This window comes from Podarcis pityusensis, assembly GCF_964106645.2.
Source record: "Podarcis pityusensis genome assembly, chromosome: 12".
NCBI classification, from domain to species: domain Eukaryota; kingdom Metazoa; phylum Chordata; class Lepidosauria; order Squamata; family Lacertidae; genus Podarcis; species Podarcis pityusensis.
In genome coordinates this window covers 2,887,184-2,903,267 of record NC_138037.1, presented here as the reverse complement: position 1 = coordinate 2,903,267, position 16,084 = coordinate 2,887,184, and the positions used below count along the sequence as shown (strand labels likewise).

At 51.2% G+C, this 16,084-nt stretch overlaps 1 protein-coding gene across 1 annotated transcript in view; it reads right to left on the bottom strand.

The window, feature by feature from the left end:
* Nucleotides 1–5,584: 5,584 nt before the first annotated feature.
* Nucleotides 5,585–16,084, bottom strand: part of SMARCC1 (SWI/SNF related BAF chromatin remodeling complex subunit C1) — a 100,506-nt gene continuing 90,006 nt past the window's right edge. Inside the window, exons 27-28 of the mRNA XM_080974003.1 lie at nucleotides 8,869–9,045; nucleotides 5,585–7,890 (exon numbers count right to left, since the gene is read on the bottom strand). Coding sequence (XP_080830129.1) covers nucleotides 7,787–7,890; nucleotides 8,869–9,045 — 281 coding nt within the window. The 3' untranslated portion in view covers nucleotides 5,585–7,786. The remainder of the gene's footprint in view (nucleotides 7,891–8,868; nucleotides 9,046–16,084) is intronic.

The window sequence follows — 16,084 nt, the reverse complement described above, 5'->3', positions numbered from 1 at the left end:
ATCGGAGAGGTGGAAAGGGATCCCCAGTTATCTAGCCCCGTGCGATGCAGGAAATTGGGAAGAACTGGAATGAGAACGGGAGAGGAGCCCACGGCGGATCAGGCCCCTGGCCTATCTGCTCCCTGGCGCCGTCCTCCCACCATGGCCACCTGCGGGAAGCCGAGCAGCAGGATTTGAACACAAGAGCAGCTCCCCATCTGGGGTTTCCAGCAATTTGGAAGCACGGAACCGTAGAATTGCAAAATAGCCCCAGGGGTCATCTAGTCCAACCCCGGGCAATGCAGGAATCTCAGCTAATGCATCCGTGACAGGTGGCTACCCAACCTCTGCTTAAAAACCTGCAAGGAAGGAGAGTCCACAAGGAGCGTGTTCCACTGTCAAACCGCTCCTACCATGACAAAGTTCTTCCTGAGGTTTCGTCAGCGGAATCTCCTTTCTTGTAACTTGAAGCCTTGGGTTCAGGTCGTGCCCTCCGGAGCAGGAGGAGAGGACGGGGTCTTGCTTTGCTGTAAGGGGTGGAGGGATGCATGGAGGAAGGCCAGTGGGGTAAGGACATAAGAAGAAACGTGCAGGATCTAGTCCAGTGGCCAGCCAGAGGCCCCCAAGCAGCCCTCTCCTCTCCCCTCCTGTGGTTGCCAGCAAGTGGTATTCATTGGTGTTGCTGCCTCCGACTGTGGAAACTAGTTGTAAAAGGAGCCCTGACCATTAGGTCCAGTCGTGACCGACTCTGGGGTTGCGGCGCTCATCTCGCTCTATAGGCAGAGGGAGCTGGTGTACAGCTTCCGGGTCATGTGGCCAGCATGACTAAGCCACTTCTGGCAAACCAGAGCAGCGCACGGAAACGCCGTTTACCTTCCCGCTGGAGCGGTACCTATTTATCTACTTGCACTCTGACGTGCTTTTGAACTGCTAGGTTGGCAGGAGGGAAACTAGTTGTATGTGTGTGCAAATACCACGCTCTGTTGTCCCTGGGTGTGTGCCACAGCTCTCACACGCACACACTCCTCTCCAGATCAAGCCCGCCTTTGTGAAGGACTTCCTTGTATCTGACTTTTCATTTTTGGAGAGGCACTGTCGCCCAGAGCATTTCCTAGGTGCATCCGCTTCTGACAGTCACACACAAGCATCAAATACCATGTTATGCGCAGGATGAATTGCAACGTCTTCCCTTCCAAATCTCCTTTCCATTCGTGTCTAGACCAGGGGTCAGCAAGCTTTTTCAGCAGGGGACCGGTCCACTGTCCCCTTGTGGGGGGCCGGACTATATTTTTTTGGGGGGAATGAACAAATTCCTATGTCCCACAAATAACCCAGAGATGCATTTTAAATAAAAGGACACACCCTACTCATGTAAAAACAGGCTGATTCCTGGACCGTCCGTGGGCCGGATTTAGAAGGCGATTAGGCCGGATCCGGCCCCTGGGCATTAGGTTGCCTACCCATGGTCTAGACGCTGTACAGCGGACCAGCCATTGCTCTGGGGGCATGTGGGCCACAGGCAAGTGTCCATGACACGTGCGCCAGCTTCAAGAAACCTCTCCTGCCAAGCTTCTGCTAGCTACATGAGCAACTCCTCGCTGTGTTTGCTGCCCAATGCAGAAAACAGGGTCAGAATTATTATTTCCCATGAATCTGGGGCAGCTGCTCCCCTTCCGTCCTCCCCTCGCTAGGGCCTGCTGCTCAGCCAACAACATCCATGTGGACTTTTGCTGCTTTCCCCCACACCCTCCAGCCAGGGTGAACAGTGATCTGAAATTCATTGTCTCGGAGTTGAGCCAAGGAGAAGGGTTAAAGCTCATATACAGTGGTACCTTGGTTCTCAATTGGCTTGGCTCCTGAACAAATCGGCTCAAACCCAGAAGTGAGTGTTCCGGTTTGCGAACATTTTTTGGAAGCCAAATGTCCAACACGTGCAGGAAGCTCCCGCAGCCAATTGGAAGCCGCGCCTCGGTTTTCGAATGGTTCCGGGAGTCGAACGGATGCCCGGAACGGATTAAGTTCGACAACCAAGATGCCACTTTATAGGGAGGGGAGACTGCTGGTATGGAGGGACCAGGAGGACACACAGACCGCAAGCCTTAAGCTAAAACACAGTTTCCCATGATGGGAATCTGGCTGGCCACTGTGGGAACAGGATGCTGTAACAGATAGGCCATGGGCCTGATCCAGCAGGGTCTTCACATGTTCTATTCAGAAGAGTAGTGAGCTGTGCAAGGCAAGGGTGCCCTGAGATAGAAGAGTTTCCGTTCCCAGCTGGTCTAAGATCCAGCAGGGTCTGAGGTGGGCAGGAGGCATTTTTACCATGTTGCCTCTGGCTCCTGAGTGCTCCAGGCCAGCCTCTTACCCAGCAGTCAGCAAACTTTTTCAGCAGGGTGCCGCTCCACTGTCCCTCAGACCTTGAGGGGGATGGACTATACAGTCATACCTCGGGTTACAGATGCTTCAGGTTGCGTTTTTTCGAGTTACGGATGTGCCGAAACCCAGAAGTACCGGAACAGGTTACTTCCCAGTTTCGGCGGTCGCACATGCGCAGAAGTGCTAAATCGTGCTTTGAGCATGCACAGAAGCGCCAAATCGCGATCTGCGTGTGCGCAGATGTGGCACTGCGGGTTGCGAACGTGCCTCCCACACAGATCACGTTCGCAACCCAAGCGTCCAATGTATTTTGGGGAAAAAAAATGAACGAATTCCTATGCCCCACAAATAACCCAGAGATGCATTTTAAATAAAAGGACACATTCTACTCATGTAAAAACATGCTGATTCCCAAACTGTCTGTGGGCCAGATTTAGAAGGCGATTGGGCTGGATCCATGCTCTTACCTGTGTGCTAAAGCCTCATCTCTGGCCTCGACTGCACTCTCTCTTCTTCGCTTGCAAGGCAAGGCCTCGGGAAGCCCTCTAGAGACCCGCAAGAACGGATCCTCCTCGATAATTAACGAGCTCATTGAAACACTAGCCCTGCGGCGGAGGCAGCACTCTGATTTCCGGCTGCTGCTTCCAGCTGTGAACTCTCTCCACAAGGTGCCAACCACCTTGGCTGCTGCATTCAAGAACCAGGCTCTCCTCTAGAACATGCGCAGAGGGCAACCAAAGATGGATCTTTCTGATGGTAAGAGCTGTTCAACAGCAGGATAGACTTCCTCGGGAGGTGATGGACTCTCCATCATTTGATTGGGGGGGGGGGGTGGCTGTCTGCCAGGGATTCTTTAGCTGTGATTCATGCATTGCATTGGGTTGGACTTGATGACCTTTGGGGGTCCTTGACAGTTCTACGAACCAAGCAGGTGTGGAATCTATTTCAGGCTAAGGAAAGAAAGCAGGCCAATCCTGGAAACATTTACGGAAACATCCCAATTTCTTCCGAACACCAGAATTGCAGCGTAACACTATTTTTCAGCATTTACTCAGGTGGCAAGGGGAACAAATCTTCCTTTGCCATTCTCTTCCTTTAAATTGCTCCTGGTGTTTGCAGAGAGGGCCCACAGCTTAGGGACACCTGCTGGGCATGCAGAAGGTCCCAGGCTCAGTCCCTAACAGAATCTCCAATTAAAAGGGTCAGGTAAACAGCAGGGGGTGAGGAAGACCCTCTCCTGTACCAGGAGAGCCACTGATGGTCAGAGGGGTTGATATTGGGCAAGATGGACGAGTAGCCAGGGGGCAGCAAACTATGCTCCCAGGGCACCTAACCGCCCAGGGAATCAACAGATCCCAGATGTCTTAATAGCTCAGGAATTGCTTTGCTGAAGTGGATCAAAGCAACAGCCAGGCCAGCACTCTCATTTCTCAGCTGTCTCCCGGAAGTCCACAAGCTGGTTATGGTTTTGATGGGTGTCAAAGAGTGAGCCAGCACACCATTCAAAGTTGGAGTCAACTCTTTATTAGTAAAATCACAATCTTCACAGACTTGGCTGAGTGTCAGGCCTAATGAGTGCAGCAGCTCATCCCCGTTAGGTCTTGTCCCATGAATCAGTTGTGAGACTGAAAGCCCCTGCCTTCCGACAACTGCCTTAAGTCCCATCTGCTCCAGGGATTTTCCCAAGCAATCTGAGACTGCACCTGTGTGCAGCCTGTCACTACTCCGCCCGTTTCAGCCCTCTCCTGGTCCTGGGAGATGTGGGGAAGGGAGCTTGTCACAGCAGGAGGGGAAGACACCCCATGCCTCTTAACCAATCTGACTCATCTCTGCCTCTTGGTGTCCGGTCTCAGAATCTGCATCAGATTCTGGACTTCTCTGCCACACTCTTCCTAATCATTAAGCCGTTACCTCTTTAGCTTCCAACACCACCTCTTCCCAGTCTTCTCCCTTTGACCACTCATCCTCCCCCTAGCTTTGTGCCTTCTTCCCTTGGGGATTCCCCAGCTGGTTCCTCCCACCGTTCCTCTGCCAGTCCACGACATCAGGTCTTTGGTTTGGTTTGCCCCAACTCTGGTAAAGGTGTAACGTAGGGATGGGCACCCTGTGGCCAAACTCATGAAGCCTCCGGCGAAGGCACTGTGCTGAGCCCTTGAAAAGCGGAGGAGGAAGATGGCAGAGGCACAATGGGCAGCGCTGTTCCTAGAGAGCTGGGCAAGGGCTGATCTGGAAGGGGAGAGCCAAGAGGCTGCCTCGCTCCCATGAATACCAGATCAGATGGGGCCCCCACTTGCTGCTTCCCCTCCCTCTCGCCCTCTTGCTCAACAGCGCATTGTCCCGGCCACCGGGACTCAACTCTTTCAAGGCAAAGGATTAGTTCTGCCCGAGAGCTGAGGTGCTCAGCATCTTAATGAACGGGGCCAAACGGAGTTCCAAGTGGAGGAAGAGACTGGGCCCTTTTAAGCGTGATGCTACTTCCCTTTCTCTCTCTGCACATCCTTCTGAACAGCTGCCCTATTTATAGCAACCATTTGTAGAAGCGAGTTGGAGGCTCTCGTTTGCCCTGGGCCCTTGTATTACCCAACCACTTCCTCTCCAAATGTCACCCCTCCTCACCCAACGCTCTGTCTCAAATCACATCATGGTCTGCAGCAGAAGAGCTGGACACCAAAGAGCCTTCTTGTTCGCTTCCATCCTCATCAGCCCCTGGCCAAGGGACTATCATCTAGCACTTACATCACATGAAAATGCTCTTTCCACCATCTTCCCCCTGCAACTTTTTATCCATTAAAATGCACTGTGCGTGTCGTTAATGACGCCCGATGGGAAGGGCAGATGGGTAAAGGGGTGCAACTCCCCAGTTCAATGTTCTCCTGGAGTATTCTGTTTATTTTTATATTTATTAAATTTCTAAAGCGCCCTTCATCCGAGGATCATGGGGCGGTCTGCAATAAACAAACACAAAGACATAGTAACAAACCAAAGCTATACCCCCTCTAGTTCAAAAGGCCCATCGATTGTTTAATTAGCCGAAGGCGGAAGAGGAATGTTTTTGCCTGTGTAACCAAGGGGCCAGGGTCAAGGAGCGAGGTGGACGGCACCTTCTGTCCATTCATCCCAGACTGCATTTGAATGGAGGGCAGTCATTCATTCAAACCCGTAGCAAGAATCCAAACCAAACCACTTCTGAGCTTGGTTCTGGCTAATGAACACACGGAGCACAGATGTGTTTTGTTTTTAAAAAAACCTGCATTTTTATTTCACAAAATTTAAGTGGCTGAGTTGCAAGAAACGAAGGTCTCCCCACTCCCACTCCCCACATACAGGACCAGACTAGAAAGGGGGGGGGGACAAACCAACAAATGAAAGGTCATCACTCCCACCCACAACCCACCCACTTGTGTACAGAAACACCGTCGTGTTAACAATTCATATTATGCTGCAGGACACAAGTCAACAGTAGAGTAGAAAAAGAAGAAGACAAGTTTCTCCATCTAGAACCTTGACATTTGAAGTGGATCTCGCTAAAAACAACCTGAGGTTATTAGTCTAAAGAGGACCATGTTTGGAATTTCGATTCCACGCTGCTCCGAAGACAATGGGGTCCAAAGGGGGTGGGGAAACACAGCAGCGGGGGAGACGTGGGAAGCACTTTCCTTTCTGAGGGGGTGTGTGTTTTGGGGAGGACGCAGAGGAAGAGCTTCGGCCAGAAGGCAGGGGCTTTTCTTTTCCTGAGAAGGGGATGGCGTTATCCCCTAGGTGTCCTAAGTGAGAGGCTTAAGAGCAGGAGTCCGGATGGCCAAAACTAAGTTGTTCTCCTCATCCCTAGAGCCCAGAACTTCCAGGCAGCAGGGTGAGGAAGGAAGGGGCAAGCGTTGCTTCTGTGGCCAAAGAGCTGGAATCAGACCAACCTCTACTGGCAACCCTTATTTGTGTATGGTGGTATTAGGAGGGGCACTAACCGTACAGGAGCAGTGAGGCCTAACTTGGAAAACTGGTACACTGCATGCCCCCTGGAATGGCCCCTCCCCAGCCCAGTAGGCTGCAAGACCACCCACTTCCCTGGCATTGTTCTCAACCAAAGCCAAAGCTGCTCATTTACACAAGAACTCCTTTGCAAGTTGCAGGAACGAGAGGAAGAAAGACTGGCAACGGGAAAGGGACGCAACGCCCACAATCTGGGCAAGGAGCAGGATACGGAGCAGCCCAAGTTGTAGGTTGAGGGCGAGCTCACCTGCAGCCTTCTATATGATGCTGGGACTACAACTCCCATCAGCTGCCGCCGCCACCACAGGCAACGGTCAAGGGTGATGGAGTTTCAATTCCAGCAACATCCAGAGAACACGGCTGCCCCCAATTGTGGTTGTAGGTGGACAGATTTCCTTGCTCCCTGCGCAGCCCCCCCGGGGTTCAAGTGTTCCCAGCAAAGAGCTGGAAGATAAGGAAGCAGGGAGTGTGCACTGTACCTACGTGTGCTTGCAAATAAGGAAGATGTCGGTGATGTTTCAGAGCTCCTATTCGGACCGTTCCAGTAAGGAAACGTGTTTCCTTAATCTGCTCCCCTCAGCCCACCCCACGGCTGCCTGCAAGAGGTAGTTGGGGTAAGCACACACCCACACCCCGGCTGCTCCAGCACAATCCTGTAAACTTGCGCTTTGCTATCTACGGGGGTTTGATTGCTTGCTCGTTTTGAAAGAGGAACACCACGATATATGCTCCAAGGATACAGGGGAGGGAAAGGAAGCAGGCTTTATTTACCCCTCCCTCCACTACTGTGGTGACCTGTTTGATATGAAAACGAGAGGGGAGGGAGAATGGGTGCATCGACCCCACTCCCCTTGCGCTGAAAGGCTGGAGTGGGAAAAGCGAACATCGCTGCAGAGAGCACCCCGCCAATTGATCTGGCTCCCGGCTCTTCTCGGGCGAGATCGATATTTCCTTTTAATAATATCGCCAGGCAATCCCCAGGGCTCGACAAGCTTCCTGAATAATTGCCCACCTGCAGCGCCTGTGGTCAGCGTGAACCGAGAAGCCGAGGCCAAGGGGAGAGGCAGGCTGCTTTCTCCACCGCCCTGGCCGCAAAACGCTTCTACTCTTGTGACTGAGGAGGGGCGGCAACACGATGCTTCGCCTCCCACAACGAAGGGACCCAACGGGCTTCTGGTTACGCTGCATCTCCTACCTGGGGAGGTAAAGAGGACCCAGAGGCTCAACATGCGAAGTAACAAGTTGGAGCACTGTCAGCTCTGGCTGTGTTCCTGGCAGAAAAGGAAGGCACAAACCGTCACCAAAACTGCGTGGGGGAACAGGTCTGGGTGTTGGCGCATGGGGGGCGGGGGCAGAGGCCAGGGAAGGAAGGAGCAGGAAACTGAGGAATGGTGTTTTTGGTTGCTACTGTCACAGCTTGAGAGACGCCTTGTTGCCGGACCGATCAGGGAGCTGCGGAGGCTGTTGCTGCTCCCGCAGGAGGTGGGGTCGCCCCGTCAACTGGAGGCTGCGGCTGTGGCTGCGGCGGCTGCTGTTGCTGCTGCGGATCTGCAGAGGGATGGGTGTGAAACCGAGAATTAAAAGCTTGGCAGGGACATTCCTCACTCCCTAAAACTGCCTGCCCTTCCAGGAGTCCAAATGGCAGTGCTTTCAGCTCCAGGATAGCACCACCCTCTGGTTGGGAGATGGCGCTGACCACCTCCCTGTCTTACAGTGACACTCTCCCGGACCAGAATTGGGAGATCGCTTGCTGGGTTTTTCAACGTGAACATCTGACCCGTCTATCTATCAAATTAAGAATTGGGGGAATTCCTCTCCCACCCCCCACTCCCGGTGTCCAGAGGAGAGTCTTTATAGCTGGGGTGTCCTCTCAGGAACATCCTTTGGCTTGCAGCCTTCCACTTTAGGAAATCAGAGACCCCTCTTGTCCAACGGCTGCATCGGCCAAGGAGGTTGCTGTGGCCTGATAAATCTTCTCTAGAGGAGACTGCGCCTCCAAGGCTGACCCACTGACCCTCTCACCAAGTGAACCAGCGACCCACGATCCTGCATTGCAGGGGGTTGGAATAGATGACCCTCGGGATCCCTCCCAACACTGCAATTCTATGAACTTCCTCTCTGGTCCTGTGGAGCACCAGATCAAGCATAAGAACTTAAGACTGGCCTGACCCAGCAAAAGCAGGAGGAGTTCTGAGGATGGTGGGCTGGGTGGTGTTGGGGGAAGAGACCCTTGGTGTCATAGGACTAGAGTGAGGTGAAGGAGAACTCTCTGTCTACAAAGATCACTCACCCACAATGAAGAAGTAGTCAGAAGACGGACTGCTCTTGCTCTCTGTATGGGCAGACCAGTGATGGTGCAGAGCAGCCCCACATGGGGCAGAAAAATCCTGACATTGCAGGTGGTTGGACTACAAAGCCCTTGGAGACCCCTTCCAACCCAGTGGTTCTGTGGCAGGTCTAGGACCTGGGGTTGGCGAGGGGGAAGGGGCACGCAGCGGGGAAACACAGGTGACCGGTTCTACTTACACAAGCCGTTAGGAGAAGCCAGGGCCCCCCGGGCTCCCACGATATTTCCTGCCGCACTGGATGGGGGAGCACTGCTGCTGCTGCTGCTGGCTTGGTGAGCGCTGGCCGATCCGCTTGGCATTGCCCGGCCTGGCAAGGGCTGCCCGGGGATCATGGAGCCTTGCCCTAGGATCTGAGCTGTGGGAGGGAAGGATGGTGCTTAATGGGGGTGGGCATTCAGTGGTGGTGAAGAAAAGCAGCCATGACACAGCTCTGGACACCTATGCATGTCGCAAGCACCTCCTCCCGGGGATCTTTCAAGTAGATTGGCAAACACAAACAGAAAGGGGGGGAAGAAAACCCACACAAGCTGTAAAATCACTGACCCCACCTTGAGCTTTGGGGAGCCCAGATGATGCTGGCTGCAGCACAATCCAGGAGGTGAAATCCTGGCATCCCATGGCTCCAAAAGTAACTTATTTTCCTGCCAAAAAGGAGTTAAGTTTCCACGGCCCACCCACAATCACTGTTGCGGACAGACGGGCTGGGCTTGCTCAGTAATTTTCCCCCAGTCCCACCCACAGGCCTCTCGACAGCCACTCCCTTCTGCTCGCATCCTGGTGCTGAAGATGGCAGAGGTAATTATTCTTATTCTCGTTCCTTGGAGGTTTTAACAATAATTTATTATTATTAATAATAATTTATTATTTATACCCCGCCCATCCGGCTGGGTTTCCCCAGCCACTCTGGGCGGCTCCCAACAGATTAAAAACAGAATAAAACATCAAATGTTACAAACTTCCCTAAACAGGGCTGCCTTCAGATGTCTTCTAAAAGTCAGATAGTTGTAGTTTCCAGGTCACCGTCAAAGGTAGCCCCACGTAGAGCACATTGCAGTAGTCCAAGCATGAGATAACTAGAGCATGCACCGCTCTGGCGAGCAAGTCTGCGGGCAGGCAGGGCAGATAAACAGCTGCCCTGGACACAGACTTGACCTGCGCCTCCATGGCCAGCTGCGCCTCCATGGTCCAAAATGACTCCCAGGCTGCGTACCTGGTCCTTCAGGGGCACAGTGACCCCATTCAGGACCAGGGAGTCCTCCACACCCACCCACTCCCCCAAAACAGTACTTCTGGGTGGCCGCCTGTCATGGCTGCTTCAGCTGAGATTCCTGCATTGCAGGGGGTTGGACTGGATGACTCTCGGGGTCCCTTCCAGCTCTGCAATTCTATGATTCTGTTTGAAGAGTGGACCAGAGGACATTCAGCTGATGGGATGGTCCCTCCCTCTGGACTGAGGAGGCAGAGTCTTTCCAAGTCTTTCACCACCAATTAAACAATTATTACAGAGGAAGAAGGCCACCGTGCTATCCTGACCAGAGGCAGGGAAGATCTGGAGGAAGGGGTGGCTCCTTCAAGGCTTGGGAAGACCCTTGGCTATACAAGCCCATGAGAGGCATCGGCCTGTCATCTGAATGCCCTCCAGCCCACTCTGGCAAACCTCATCCCTGAAGGCAGGCACACCAGCTGCCCAAAGTCCCAACCAATGCCTGCAGTCAAGTTGAGAGAGTGGCCCTGAGAGAACAAACAGGTCAGGCACAATGTTTAGGGGCTCCAGCCCTGGCAGTTCTGTTCAGGGCAGCGGGGAAGACTTCTGGGCAAAAAGCCGAAAAGAGGAGCAAAAAAAAGTCCCTCGCCTCAAGTTGAATCACCAGATGGAGGCAAGAGAAGGGGGTGTGGGGAGAGATGGAGGAGCTGAATTGGGCCAATTCCCAGTTTACTGGTATGGAGACTTTGCCTCTCTTAGGAACAACACTTCACAGAAGCAGCAGGACTCAAGGAGCATTTTGAAGAAAGAGTGTGGCAATCCTAGAGTGGAGAATGGGTGGGTTCTTTTTGGGGAACAGTATTACCAGCCCCAACCCGTGGCTGCGGGGGACCGTTCCGCATTATCTCTCACAAACAATGAATTTACTTTTCAGAGACAGCAAGAAGTAAAGTGGCCTTTTCCTTGTGGCAGCTGCTGCTCAGCAAGGGGATTCAGGGATGAAGCCGTCTTGTGAGAGAGCAAGGGCCACACAGCCAAATTATTTCTCATTTCGTGTGTGGGGTGGAAGTTGGTGAGCAATGATGGGCTGCAGCTGTTCATAAATTTAAACTTGGATTAAAGAGGGCCCTTATCCTGGCCGTCTCCAGGAAACTGAGGAAGGAGAGGGGAGTGCAATTGCTGTACTTCCTCACAGGGGCACAAGACACACACACAGAGAGAGAGAGAGAGAGAGAGAGAGAGAGAGAGAGAGAGCGAGAGAGCACTTTGGCCTCTCCAGCCAAGAAAGCCCATTAAAAATGTGTTACACAGCAGTGGTGGGAACTGAGGCCAAGGAAATTCCTAGCTCAGCAGATAAGGTGAAGGCTGCTATGTGCCAAGTTATTGACTGCCACTCTTAACACCCACTTACAGCCTGTTACTGCGACAGATTTATTAGCATCTTGTTAGCATCAAGAACTACTTTTTTTCCTTCATTAAAAAAACTCCAACCCTTTCTAGACACACACACGCTAGCGGTTTCTTTTTACAGGAAGAAACCCTCATGTCTGGTACCTCGATTGCAAGTTAGGCAGAGATCACATGCAACTCCTCTGGATCCAGAAAACTCAACACCCCCTGCAGGTGAGAGTGCCTGAAATAGAGGGCCCATAGGCCAGTTCAGGACCAGATGAATAAAGGATTCCCAGCCTGGAACTGATGAGCTCCAGCCGAGCTCTCAATCTTCCTTAGTAATAATAATAATAATAATAATAATAATTTATTATTTATACCCCGCCCATCTGGCTGGGTTTCCCCAGCCACTCTGGGCGGCTTCCAAAAGAATATTAAAATACTATGATACATCAAACATTAAAAGCTTCCCTAAAGATCTTTGTGCTGTGCCGGCCTGGCACACTTCCAAAGTACCAGCCTATCCTATTAACTTTTGGTCACAAGTCCACACTTCTGTCCAGCACCCTAGGCCAGCTCTCCATAAACTCCACACCAATGGAACCCAAATCCTTCCTGAGGGACATAAATTGTTCTGTAGACACGGTTCCAGTTTTAGGACGATTTTGTTCCATGCAAAAGACTGGAGTAATGACACTGGATGGGAGGACCAAGAGCACAAACCTCGTGAGAATGGGCCCGGGGTGTGTGTAGCAAGCAGGGAGAGCAGCAGCAGAAAGGAGAGAGAATTGGCTGCCCCTTGCCTGGTGACCTACTGGGAGTTTCTACTGAAGGCGTCACAGTGATAAGGCATTTGCAGCGCAATGCTACTTAGAAACCTCACTGGTTGCACCTTTTGATATTTAGCAAAGGTGAGCTGAAACTTATGGAAGCTTCTCCATTTGGGAGATATCTTCTGCAATCATTAGCAAAAGAAGCACTTTCTCTCTCTCTCTCTTTTTTAAAAAAGCTGCCTTTCTTCTGCCTGTACCCCTGAAACCAATTTCCGCACCACCAAAGCCCTCCAAATCCTAGGCCTCCTGGTTGAAGAGAGTAAAGCGAATTCAGTCCTCTGCAATTCCTTGTACAGTGGTACCTCGGGTTACAGACGCTTCAGGTTACAGACTCTGCTAACCCAGAAATATTACCTCGGGTTAAGAACTTTGCTTCAGGATGAGAACAGAAATCGTGCTCCGGCGGCGCGGCAGCAGCGGGAGGCCCCATTAGCTAAAGTGGTGCTTCAGGTTAAGAACAGTTTCAGGTTAAGAACGGACCTCCGGAATGAATTAAGTACTTAACCTGAGGTACCACTGTAAAAGGAAACTGGGATTCCACTAACACCTTCAGGCTGGCAACCACGACATCCCACGTTTATGCTGAAGTCTCCTATTTGCATGGTTTATTCAAAGACACCACACAGCTTCCTGGGTGGTAGGATATATCTATAATCTTTATTGAATCCCCTTCCCCTCTCTCCCCTCCAGTAACAGGGTTCAGAAACCAGAACCGTTCAGGCTCTTCAGTCTTGAGACAGCCAAACATATGAGCAAAAAACTCTGGCATTACTGCAGCACAACAGATGGAAAAAACCTCCAAACCCTGCCTGGGCAAAGGGCTCTCAGAAGAATCTTCCAACCAGAGAGGAGAGACTGCAAAACCCATCCATGCACACATGGATGTGCACACAGCCTCCGGCGAGCACACTCTCCACACGCAGCTATGGCATTTCTGCCATTCCCTTAAAGAGCAGCAGCAGCAGCAACAACAACCACCACCCACCAGAAGCTCTCCCTGTGCAAAATCTCCTCTACTCATCGGCCTGAGTAGACTTGCTCCCCCTTCCAAAGGAGGAACAGGGACTGCCCACAAGGCTTTTGCTGCTGGGGTCTTCTTTCGATGCTCCAGAGCACCTGACCAGGTGAGAGCAGAGCAGACCATGTGACAACACCACAGAAGATTTGCAGGGAACCCCCTCTCCCTGCCATGTTCAGATGGAAGTTACCCAGCTTGGCTCACTCCCCTCCTCACAATGGGAGAGCCGATGGGAGCAAAGAGTGCAGATTTACTGCTGCTGATTCTGGCTTCTGGCTTTTGGCTTTTGTCTGCCTCCAGTTCCCTCTCTCATGAGATGTGAGGAACAGAGACCAGTAAGAATAATAAAAATTTATTATTTATACCCTGCCCATCTGACTGGGTTGTCCCAGTCACTCTGGGAGGCTTCCAACATAATATAAAAACACAGCGAAACAACAAGCATGAAAAACAGGACTGCCTTCAGAGGTCTTTGGGAAGTCACATACAGTGGTACCTCGGGTTAAGTACTTAATTCGCTCCGGAGGTCCGTTCTTAACCTGAAACTGTTCTTAACCTGAAGCACCACTTTAGCTAATGGGGCCCCCGCGCCGCCAGAGCACGATTTCTGTTCTCATCCTGAAGCAAAGTTCTTAACCCGAGGTAATATTTCTGGGTTAGCGGAGTCTGTAACCTGAAGTGTATGTAACCTGAAGCGTATGTAACCCAAGGTACCACTGTAATTGGTTCTCTCTGACATATGATGGGAAGGCAATCCCTCTGCCTGGTTCCCTGTAGCTTCCCTTCTCGCAGTGAGGGCATTGCCAAGTTTGCAGCCTGTCACAGGTAAATAGCAACCTCCCCCAATCAAAATTCAGACCAACCGGGGCAAAACATGCAGACATTAATATCAGGGGTTAGCAACAGACATTTGCCCCTATCATTCGCTCCTTCATTGGAGGTTTCTAGGCAGAGGTTGAATAGCCATCTGCCGTGGATGCTTCATCGGAGATTCCTACATTGCAGGGGTTGGACTAGATGACCATGGGGGGTCCCTTCCATCTCTACAATTCTATGCGGGAGCTGTTTGATGAAGAAAATCCAGGTGGAGAAACTTGTCCCCAGGTATAGATGCTGATCATAGCCTGCCCTTAACGGGCAAAAAATGACTGCTTAGCCTCTGAAATTTCACCTAATTGTTCCAGAACTGAGGCTACCACAGGCTAAGTTCTGCTGCAGGCAAACAGAAAAAGCAATGGTGGGCTCACTCCAGCCCTCTCTTCCTAGAGCGCATGAGGAGCATTGTGGCGGGGCTAAATGGCAGTTTGGCGACCACAGAATTAGACGGAAGCCGGCAGAGGGACTGCTTGGACCAGAGGGCTTTTTCAGAGCTGAAGAGAGCAAGTTCATCGCTCTGCTCATCTGGGAATTACCGTGAGGAAATAATGGAAGGAAGGTCAATAATCCCGCGGTCTTCATGGAGCCCTGCCTCTGATCGCTGAGATTCTGATCTTCAGGCTGAAAGAGGCATTGCGCTCTCGAAAGGCTCACGTTTCCCTTCGCTCGCCACTTTCATCCTCCTTCTCTTTCCCTACAGTACATAAATAGCCACAGCCACCAGAATGGTCAAGTCTATTCCCTGAAACCCAACCGCATCCAATAAACAGGGAGCACTGGCAATTGAGTTTTTTTTCAGCCACAAAATGTTTCCCCATCTGCCCTGGTTAGATTTGCACAGGCCTGTTAAGCCTGAGATTTCTCCAGCAGAATCAAGGCACTAATGTAAGTAATTAAAAAAGGGTGGGGGGAGGACGACGGCAGGTGGAAAGAATCGACTTAATCCAGCTCACACTAAGCTGGGCTTTTGGGGAAGAGGGCTGCACAGGTACCCCAACCCGCATTAGAAACTCAGAAAAATAAGCTGTTTGCCAAATGGCACCTTAAACCTAGTTTATGGTCGCCACAACAGAATGCCACACCGTTCCACCCCAACCGGTGGAATGTATTATTGTTATTCATTTCTATACCGCTTTATATTTTTAAAAAATCTCAAAGCTGTTCACAATACACCCAAACATCAAATAAAACAATCCAGGATAAAACAAATTCAAGCTCCAAGGGGAATATTTCGGATCCTTCTCTGAGTGGCATTTGGCTTTCCCCATATTTATTCATCTAGTGCAGGGTCCGACCGTTTGAAATGAGCTGTCGGAACTCAAGATTCTGGGTTGGCACTTTGACTTGGATCTTGGCTGTATCCCGCGAGGCACATCTGGATTTGTAAACCCCACACCTGGCTAAGTTTGTGGCCTTCTGCCTCCAATAGTTATTCCAGGCAAATTCCAAAATGTTTCAGTGCACAAGTCTAGTTCATCCTCAATTGTCCTTTTCTCCCCGCAAGTTAGAAATGTTTCAGGTCTGAATTACTGAACTCCTCTTCCCAAAGACCCTGTCATCCAACTGGACTGAGTTCTTCTTCTGCCAAGCTTATATAAACAGTGGTACCTCAGGTTACATACGCTCCAGGTTACAGACTCCGCTAACCCAGAAATAGTGCTTCAGGTTAAGAACTTTGCTTCAGGATGAGAACAGAAATCGTGCTCCGGCGGCGCGGCAGCAGCAGGAGGCCCCATTAGCTAAAGTGGTGCTTCAGGTGAAGAACAGTTTCAGGTTAAGAACGGACCTCTGGAACAAATTAAGTACTTAACCCGAGGTACCACTGTATTTGCTCCAGGTAATGTAGCATAGTAAGCCAAGGTTTTTATTAACCTGGCAGATGCCTAGGCCACTGAGTACTATTAACCTTATTCTACCTTCAAGTACAAAATCATCATCATCATCAAGTTAGTTCTTGGATAAGATTTAGATCTAGGCTTTGGACTTGCAACAGTTGTTTGGGCTCCGCTTTCTTGGTGAATGTTATTAGCATTTCTCGTGAGGCATTTTCAGAGTGAGTGCTTCAGTGGTG